Here is a 10,079-nt window from a genome sequence, read left to right as displayed (position 1 = left end):
CCGAGCATTGTTGATATTGGTGACAAGAGGTGCCTGCAAAGAGCTCAGAGGATATTATAAATAGAAAATCCACCACAACAATAACCGGTTCATCCTGCTGCCGTCCGGAAAGAGATACAGAAGTATCAGCTGCCGAACCTCCAGACTTTAGAGCAGCTTCTTTTATCTTTTATCTTTTATTAGGCTGTGAGACTCCTGAATTCACCCTTCACCATATAATATTCCTTTTTTGTTTTTCTTTTATTGCAAAATTGGACTACAAACTGCATTTTGTTTTATAATCCTGTGTTGGACCATGACAATAAATTAAACCTTGACCTTTGTAAATGAGTCTGGAAAGAGGACGTTGCTTCTAAAGCTTCCAGATTTTGTGCTGATGGCAGATGGTAGAAAACACGTTTGTCCACTTTAGCCAAGTTAAAAGGATTCACTTGAAACCAGAAACGACAGCGTCTGTGGGAAATGTGGTGTTGATTTGTTGAATCATGATACTACTTTTGTTTGACAAAGGCTACCAGTAACCTTTGACTTTGTGGTTATGATCATATAAAAATACTCGGTTGTGAATGTCATTTCCTAAGTTCCTTGTTTTGTCTTGAATCAAATTTCCACTCAGAACTCGAGAAGTCTGCGTGCAGTTTTAACTTTATTCATAATTACCTACAGTCCTCAGCAGTTGCAGAGAAAAAAAGTCCCAAAAACATTTCATCATGCTCCGATATGTTTTGAATGTGGCCACCATCACAGATCGTATCTCAGTCTGTTTTCTTTTGCGAGGTCGAGGGGGGAACTTCAAAGCTGCTGATAAGCTCGACGCTCGAGGAAGGAACAAGGCCGTTCCGCCGTCGTCATCCCGTTCCAATTAGATCGCCGGAGGTTTCTGATTAAAAACACCAAATACTACGAGTATGCTTCACCGGCGTGCTCTGTGTTAACTCAAGAAGTGAGGACAGAGCTCTTGTTTAGTCTCCAACAAACCTCCTCAACTATCGTCCTCTAGAAAAGTGTCAGGCCTTCACAGATAATTAACGTAGGCTGCAAAGCATTGATTGACCTGCAGATTTTTCTCAATAAATCTCTGTTGAAGAAATGTTTACGTAAATGGACTTAACAAGATTCCCAAGGCCCAAAGTGACGTCATTAAATTCTCTGTCTAAAAATATTTGATTTGCTGTCGTAGATAGCACAAATCCTCATATTTAAGAAGCTGGAACCTGCTTATTCTAGGATTGTTTTTTCTTTCAACAGTTAATCTAGTACCCGAGCAGAGAAAATCTGTAACCGGAGTATTTTGAAGTGTAGAACCAGTAAAATAACACTATTTTGATATAATAACCTCATGATGTGATGTTGAGGCCAGCTGGTATTTTATAACTTCTCTCTGATAATCTAAACGGTCTTTATGGGATCGTTGCCTTGTAACTGGTAGCTACAGATGAGTCACACTTGAATGGAGATGAACTCATCTGAGCTGCCCAACTACAATGATGAAGTGTTTCCATGGTGGCGATCTGATGTTTACGGCTCATAGATGATTACTGCGTCTCACTTGTGTGCTCAGCTATTAAGCTTTATGTTTGTGGCAATGATTCAGGGGGAAAATATCTGAAGAGAAAATAGCAGCGAGCCAGTCGGGCCAGTGGAGTTAGCCAATCCTCAGCAGCTCCTGAGTGCAGGGTCATGAAAAAAAAGCGTATTCAAAGAGGCTGAGGAGAACACTTCAAGACACTTTCCAATTTCCTGACTGCCCTATTTATGTCTGCCTCTCCAAGTTTCCACTCAAGGAAGGAGGTCTTTCCCTCAAAGACACAACACAGTACAGCCAGTGGCATGCTCTGCTCTGACATGCTTTGTCTTTGCCTGTAAACCTTAATTCTATTACTAATCTAGAAGTAGAGGAACTGCTCAAGGTCCACTTTAGTCTTCCCCCAAGTGATGTTACCTTTAACTTGCCCAGATGCCCTTTTAGTTAGTTATTAATCAATCACAAATCAGAATCAGGTTATTGAAAAGTAGGTCTTCAAATGCATGAATTCAAGGATAATTTATAGTCATTTTGCAATACAGGGTGAAAACGTAATTAAAAAAATGAATGAATTGTATGTCGTAAAATGTCTTAAAAAAGGTTTTTGTATAGTATGTAAAACAATGTCATAGCATCATAGTATGTCAAAAAATGTCGTGAAAATGTCAAAGTATAGTATGTTGAAAAATGTCATAGTATAGTATGTCATAATACAGTTTGTCGGAAAAAAGTCATAAAAATGTCATAGTGTAGTATGTCTAAAAATGTAAGAGTATAGTATTTAAAAAAAGTCAGTATAGTATGTCGAAAAATGTCGCAAAATATTCATAATTCATTGTACAATGTGTGAAAAAATCTCATTAAGAATTCTTATGTTATATATATATATATTTGTGTGTGTGTGTATATTTCAGAAAGCTAAAATGAAGAGTGAGAAAAGACGAGAGGTTCAGACTCTGATGATGAAAGTGTCTGAGCCGGTGTCATTGATTTAAACCAGGAAGTAAACAGTTATTTATTTACTCATTACCAATAAATGTAGTGAAGTAAAAAGTACAAATCTTTCCTCCTGTAGTGAAGTTGAAAGTAGCATCAAGTGCTTCAGTATAAACGTACTGATAGTTTAAGTAAGCCTTCTCAAAACACAGACACAGAGTTTAAATTTTCAGTAGTTTTATTGAAAAATGCCTCTTCTGTTTTCAGAAATAAATAAGAAAATAAGGCTGTGGAATTCACAATCTGCAGTTCAAACATGAAGCAGCAATACCACTTCCATAGTCTTGCACGCAGGTTTTTTTTTTTTTCGACTGCATTCGATACTGAGAAAATGACAAGAATGACAACAACTATATTCTGGTTAAAACAAAAAAAAAAGAAAAGAAATGTAACAAAAAAACCAACATCTACTAAATATACACCACAGACATGCAATTCCACATTTTTGTTAAAATGAGCTGTGACGGATTAAAGGAAAACTGATAAATACAAAGTCTAGAGATACACAATGAAAGCGGAGTTTAACTGCCGTGATTTAACTGAAGAGTGATTATATTTAACGTACCGGATGAACTGTGAACAAACAAATTCTCTCTGTTTTCTTTAGCTTCGTTACAACAAACTGGATGCAAATATGTTACAAGCAAAAAAAAAGACATGTTTCATGGATTCTTAACATTCTCAAACTTCCCTCCGCTCCGTCCAAACCTTTCACCTGCTACAAAAATGAATATTAACATACGTTTTAAGACATTTAAAGGTGTTTTCCTATAAACTCGAGGTGTCAAACCCCGTTTTTTTTAAATGTGTGTGTATATAATGTGCAGAAATCTAAACACAGGTTGAACAAGATAAAGATAGAACGTGGTGGTCTTATGATGTTAGCCTGCTGGATGACTTTCTTGATAGCGACCTCTTTCGACGCTGGTTTTGTGACAGCTGGTCCTCCTCGGGGTCTGGGTCTACTCGGGTGTCGGGGTCAGGTGCTGCTCGGAGATATCGTTTGGGCCAGTTGAGCACATTGAGGTTTCTCATTTGTTTTATAACATGCACAAAAAGACCATGCTGAAATAATGTTGTTGTTTTTCTAAAGTGGCTTAATGCCTGAAGCACTGATGGAGAGGAGGGAGCGGGGGGGCGTGTTCACTGAGTTAATGGGGATTATTTTAATCAAATCCAATTTTCCCCCGCTAATTTGCAAATGTCTTCTACGAGAGAAAAAACCTTACAATCAAAGCTGACAATAGAGGACAATACAACAGGAGTTTATGGATTTAGCTAAAGATCATCAATTTCTTGTTTATGGAAAAAATGCAAAAAACTCTCTGGTTTCTGCTACTATTATAATATTTTTTGATCATACAAACAATTAATTGTGAAAATAAATGAGTTTAATTGATAGTGAAAATAATAATAGCAGCTGGATAATAATTCTTCTAAGTGTTCTTGTCAGCTGTTATATGTTTTTGTTTTATGTTTGAGGACCATGATGGGAATCATGTCTCTGACACAGGGTTCTACTAGGAACCTGGTTTCTGCAGAATGCCTTGTAACTTGTTAACCTTCCTCTCATCCAACTATTAATCTCTCCTCTCTCTCTTTTTTTTTTTAGCAATGTAGAAAACATTAATGTAGAAATTATCTCAATTTTAAATGTTTAAAATTATATACATTACTTCACACTTTAACTTTTATTTTAACATGTGAGATACTTAATATTTCATAAATTATGATTTCTAGTTAATCTGATCTGCTTGTAAAACAAAACAGTTTCAGCCTTCTCAGTCAAATGAGATCTTTGAGTTTTAGTTATTTGTGATTTAAGAGGCAGATTTAGAAGAACACAACATTAAATGTGAGTAATGTTCATTACTCCGCAATTTGATTACATTTTTATTTCTTACCCACAAATGGCTCTAATTTGCCGTCATACCTACTTTCTGTCTCTAGTCCGTCTCGTCTTTCTCAGGATTAAATTCTGATAAAATCTTATGATATATTAGGATACTTTTTCTATTATTATTGATGCTAAAAAAACGTTATAAAGCTAAATAAGGAGATGATCTTAACGCTGATGATTGGCCAAAGTTTCACCAAATTCCCTAAAGTTAATTAACCAATCAACTGCCAGCTTTAGGGCTCAGGTTGAACACGCCCCCTCCTCTCCTCTAAACCTCTCAGTGCTGTTCCCTTTCTTTCATTCACAAAATAAAACATTTCTTTATAAAAAAGTTCTTGTGCCTCCAGAACTGGAGAGAATTCTTTGGTAATGCATCGTTAGTATTTTGTATAACTTACAGATACACTTCAGCTTGTTTGGGGAGGAAAAAGTAAAATAAAGAAATAAAAAAAGGTGTCAGATCTAAAGGTCAGGGGTCACATGTGCAGAAGTGATTCAGAGGCCCTGAGCAGTTTAAAACAGCTTCAAACACAGGGGCAAAGAAATCAAAAAATATCTGTTGTTGTTGGCATTCAGCAAGCAGCAGGTTGTTGATTTGCAAGGCACAAGCTTTAAAAACTGCAGATGTTAAAAACTAAATGTAGTGATTCAAACATCATTTACAAGACAGGAATTAGTTTATTTACACTGAAGAGTCACTTCAAGAGAAATGCTGTTAACAGAGCTGCTGCTGCTGCTTCTCTGCTACAAATCCACCTTTGTTAGTATTTGTTTGTTGTAGTTGTTTGTTGTAGTTTGTAGTTTGCTGCATGCTCCTCCACCGAACACAGCGATTCTGCGTTCGGTCTCTGGCTTCAAGATGCAAACAGTTCACTGGTCAGGTCGGCGTTTTGTTCTACTGGATGTGAGTCGCTGTTAGTTTCCCTCTTTGTTGATGAGTTGTGTTTTTTTTGTTTTTGTTTGTTAATGGTTTTCCTTCGGCCGGTTATCCGTTTTTTAAAAAAAAAAACAGCTCTAGAGCGAATGAGCAGAGTGTTTCAGTTAACAGGACTTTGGTTTGTTTGCTTTTTTGTTGGGGGAGTCAGTGAAAGCAGCACAGGCGGCATAGAAAGTCTACTGTGAACCTGAAACAGGCCGAGAGAGGATGGAAGGTGTCAGTCAGGTGAAGCAGAGGAGAATCAAACAATTCTGTTACACCGATTAGTGATTGTTCCCACATGCATTAACCACCACCGAGAAGCAGTCCCACACTTTGGGAGATCCTTGTTTTCTGTCTAAAAGAGGAATGTGGTGAAATCTGTTGGTCTTGGATTTCAATCTGAGACGCGTTCACTGACGGCTGATATGGAGACGGAAAACGCTGCGTCAAAAATTAGCGATGCAAGGACATCAATGATAACTTACTCTGAGGAACATAAACACGTTTGTTTACCTAAAGAAAGCAAAGCTCTCAAATATTAATATCTTAAATCAGGAATAATCTTATCGAGGTTCAACAGACACATTTTAGCTGAAAGCAAAGATATCAGACATCTTTAAAGTTGTTCTTTTTCCTCTTTTGATGGAGCTAGGCTAGCAGTTTCCCCCTGCTTACAGTCTTTGTGCTAAGCTAGGCTAGCCCGACACAGACCTGCTGTCTCTTAACTGGACCCACGTTCTCATCTGACTCAGAGGGGAGACAGAAAACAACAACCTCTCAAAATGATGGAATGCTCCTCCCATAAAAATGAAAACGTTGAGCAGGAAGTGATCTATAAACGATCTAAGGCGCCCCATGCTGGTCCTGGTACCTATCTTATCTTATCTTATCTTATCTTACCTCCGTAGCCCTGCCCGTTGTAAGGGATGCCGACACACTGAGAGGAGTCACAGTATCCAGGAGGGCCGGGGGGTCCGCGGACTCCGGCGTACCCGTTACGTCCGGGGGGTCCGCGGGGTCCGGCGGCTCCTGAAGGGCCTGTGGCTCCGGTTCTGCTTTCTCCTGGTGGACCTGGTGGGGAAAAGAGTTTTGATTGTTTGTCACGTGTTAATTAAAAAAGGAGGGAGCAGATTTAGTGGTTTATACACGAAATGTAATTAAATTAAGTTTAATTAATACTTTTATTTTGTTCCAAGCTGTGTTCACTATTCTCAGCAGTATTGAAGCTCATTTCTGACAATGTGTTTGTCACTATATTGACTTCTAGGATACTTTATTATTTATGTGTATACTTATCACAGTGGCAGAAATGAGCTTCCATACATCGGTGCATCGGAACTTTATTTCTTTACTGTGATAAATGATGCTGCAGTTTAAAAACAAAAAACTAAATTTGGTTCAGTAGCATTTAATCAAATGTATTTAGGTTAAGAAGTTATAAATAACTTAATATTAAAAAAATAGATTGTGTATTCTTAGATGAATGGGAGGCTAAAAAGGAAGACATTCAAATAAAAATACATTACTCAAGACTGAAACGATTAATCTGTAAATCAACAATCATCTACTATTCTGATAATGGATTAATAGTTTCTCTGGTTCAGATTCTTAATCCTGATGATTTGCTGCTTTTCTTTCACGTTTGTTAAAATAAAGTGAAAGTAAGGTTGTATTCTAAACTACTGGTTTGATAAAACAAAATGATTTCATGACATTTTCATGGCTTTAGGAACTTGTGGAGGCCAGTTTTCATTATTGTCTGACATTTTAAAGACCAAACGATGAATCAAAAATCTAATTAATTTGAAGTTGTATCCCTGATTTAACAGTGCCAACTTGTAAAAGGAGACAGGCGTTTATCAGAAAACTGAAATATAGCAAGTCTAAAACGATGATTCTCCTCCTTGTGTTTGTGTTATTAATGATCACTTCTGAACAACAGAAATAAGTTTATGACGCTGAGAGGAATTGAAATGTTGAAAAAAACAAAACAGTGAGTGTTTCACAAAACCAGATACTTATGAATCTGTGTCATCGTGCTCAAATTTCAGCTGAAGTCCTTTTTTTTTTTAGAAAGCTGTTTCTGCAAAACATATGTAAGTATACATAAGTATGAGAGGGAAAAAAAGAGAAAGTGCTGATTCTTTTTCCCTCTCTGCGTTTTGTCTAGACTCGGACAGAGCCGCTTTGGAAAGTTTCCCTGCTGTCCGTCTCCTCCTCCTCCTCCTCCTCCTCCTCCTCCTCCTCCTCCTCGTCTTCAGCATGTGTGGTGACTGAATGATTTCCTCCTGTTCCAGGACCTTTTCACTCTCTGTTTCCACAACGCCACCGTGTTAGCTTCAGACTGACATGACTGTGTGGTTGATGTTTGAGCTGGTTTTTGCAGGACGAGCTGCAGATTTAGAGGTTTTGTTGGGAAGCTTTTCCAAAAAGTTCTTCAGCTAGAGAAGTTTGGTTCAAATATCGATATGTAGATGTGTATATATATATATATATATATATATATATATATATATATATATATATATATTTAATACTGACTCTTAACCTTACAAGCTCACAATTTGTTTAAATGAGCTTTCAGACCGTTAGTCTGATTATCTGGTCCGGGACAATAATCAGTATTTGGGTTTTTAGTTGGCTCAACTTTTGCATTTTTCTCTGAAACACCAGGGTATCTTTGGGTTTTTACCTGTTGTTGGTTCAATTGTAATTATAATAATCATTATTTGGAGCAGATTTTTGTGGTTGCACTATTGGAAACACGTCAGAAATGTGTTTTTTTATCCCACTAACTACATTTACTTCATGTTAGCACTGATCCTTTCTGGAATCAGATTTTCCAGAAGCTACTCTCTTCTGCTGCTTTATGTCAAAGGATTTGTTCTGTTTGAGAAACTCCTCCTGATGGTGCATTCAGGGAAGCTCTGACATCTGAGAGTTGGCAGCCAAACATTGAAAAGAAAAGACTTCTTTTCATAATGTTTTCCAGTTGGTCGTGTTTTTGAAACATGAATCTATCAGCCTTAATATTAAGTTCTCTCTGTTTGAATGAGTTATTTTTTCCTGAGTGAAATCAAACTTCTTTCAGCAGGTGGATGCAGAGCAGATGATACATAGAGAGTTAGAGACGTACCAGCGGGTCCTCTCGGTCCTTTCTGTCCGACTACTGAAGATCCTCGTTCGCCTTTCTCTCCTGCAGGACCTGAAGGCAACACACAGGATCAGATACTGTTTATATGACTGTTAAAGTTATTGATTAATAACTGGAACATTTGATTTAGCTATAAAAAAGATTTAAAAAAGCAGATTGTTGCAGAGTTCTTTTTAAATAAATAATCACTCTCTTGTTATTTTATGAATCATTTCATGATAAAAACACCTCCCTCTCTTTTTAAGACTGACAGCGTCGTACCTCGCTCTCCCGTCTGGCCCGGTGATCCTGGAGTTCCTGGGAATCCGTTCCTTCCCGTGCTGCCGGGCTCTCCGCGGGGTCCCTGCCTGCCGTTGGTCCCCGGGGGCCCTGGAGGACCCGGGTTGTTGCTGCGGTACATGCCGTTGGGGATCTGGTTCAGCAGCGTGTCGACGCGAGACATTTGTGCTGGAACGAAAGAGCGGCAGAGTTTAGAGTCAGAACTCCTGAAACATCACCAAAAAACAACAAAGATTGACAAACTCACCGCTGACCAGCTGCTCGCAGACCTGCCTGGCAATCGATCGCATCATGTTCTGAGGAGCAAAGTCGCCCTGAGGACAGAGAGGACGGAGTCAGCACGAGGTTTCATACCATCACCCACCACCTTAAACCTCTAGACCTGTTCAGCTGATCTCTGCTGACACATTGAGATTCATCCACATCTACGGGCAATTTAGAGTCTTCAGTTAACCTCATTAACGTGTGTTTGGACTGTAAGAGGAACCCGGAGAACCCAGAGAGAACCCACCCTGACACGGGGAGAACATGCAAAAACGTTATCTCAGGTTTACTTTAAAGGTTTTTGTTAACTTCCTTTTAATCACTTCTACATGTGTTTCCATTATGTTTAGATGTCCTGACTTCTTTATTGTATTGATCCATCTGTGGAGCTTCTTGTGTGTTGAGAACTGCAATTGTGAACTACATTTCCCATGAGTACTTGCATGAAAAACAAAGCTCAGAAGCTCTTTAATTAAATAAAGATTTTTTATTAAAATGTGATGGTTCTTAGCTTTTGTACCACGCTGCATTGTGCTGTGATCCTCTGAGTAAACCAAGAACCTTTTGTCCTACCAACTAAGTTAGTTTAATTCTGAGTCGTAAATCATATTTTCTTTAATGGAATCATCTCTAGATGACTGCACAAGGAACAACATGTTCTAAATGCTAAGAGGTATTTGAAAGATGTTTTCTTGCATCTTCCTAAAATGTTTTAACTTTTTTAACTTCTAAAGACATATTAGTTAAATTCAGATTAAATAGCTGAGATTAGATTATATAAATTCAGATGTACTCACTCTCTCTCCCTTGTCTCCCTTTGGACCGAGAGAACCCTAAAAAACAGAGAACCAGATTTAGTCGTCAGAAAAAAAAACCATTTAAACTGGTCGAACAAAGTCGCCATGACAACGAGGACTCTTACAGGAGTTCCAGAGTCTCCGGGGTTTCCTGGTTTTCCTGCACCGCCCGTTGATCCAGGAGAACCTGGAGGTCCCTGCAAGGAGACAAAGAGGAGAACCAGAGGGTTAGAGAACAGAAAGGG

General features: G+C 38.3%; 1 protein-coding gene across 1 annotated transcript in view; it reads right to left on the bottom strand.

Moving 5' to 3' along the window:
- Nucleotides 1–2,699: 2,699 nt before the first annotated feature.
- col12a1b (collagen, type XII, alpha 1b) overlaps nucleotides 2,700–10,079 on the bottom strand; it is a 123,389-nt gene continuing 116,009 nt past the window's right edge. Inside the window, 7 exon segments of the mRNA XM_054617961.1 lie at nucleotides 2,700–3,507; nucleotides 6,241–6,411; nucleotides 8,477–8,545; nucleotides 8,756–8,941; nucleotides 9,021–9,087; nucleotides 9,835–9,870; nucleotides 9,960–10,031. Of these exon segments, the coding sequence (XP_054473936.1) occupies nucleotides 3,395–3,507; nucleotides 6,241–6,411; nucleotides 8,477–8,545; nucleotides 8,756–8,941; nucleotides 9,021–9,087; nucleotides 9,835–9,870; nucleotides 9,960–10,031 (714 nt within the window). The 3' untranslated portion in view covers nucleotides 2,700–3,394.

Source organism: Anoplopoma fimbria, chromosome 18 (genome assembly GCF_027596085.1).
Source record: "Anoplopoma fimbria isolate UVic2021 breed Golden Eagle Sablefish chromosome 18, Afim_UVic_2022, whole genome shotgun sequence".
NCBI classification, from domain to species: Eukaryota; Metazoa; Chordata; class Actinopteri; order Perciformes; family Anoplopomatidae; genus Anoplopoma; species Anoplopoma fimbria.
Note: the sequence above shows the minus strand (reverse complement) of the source record. Positions and strands in the feature narration are given on the sequence as shown.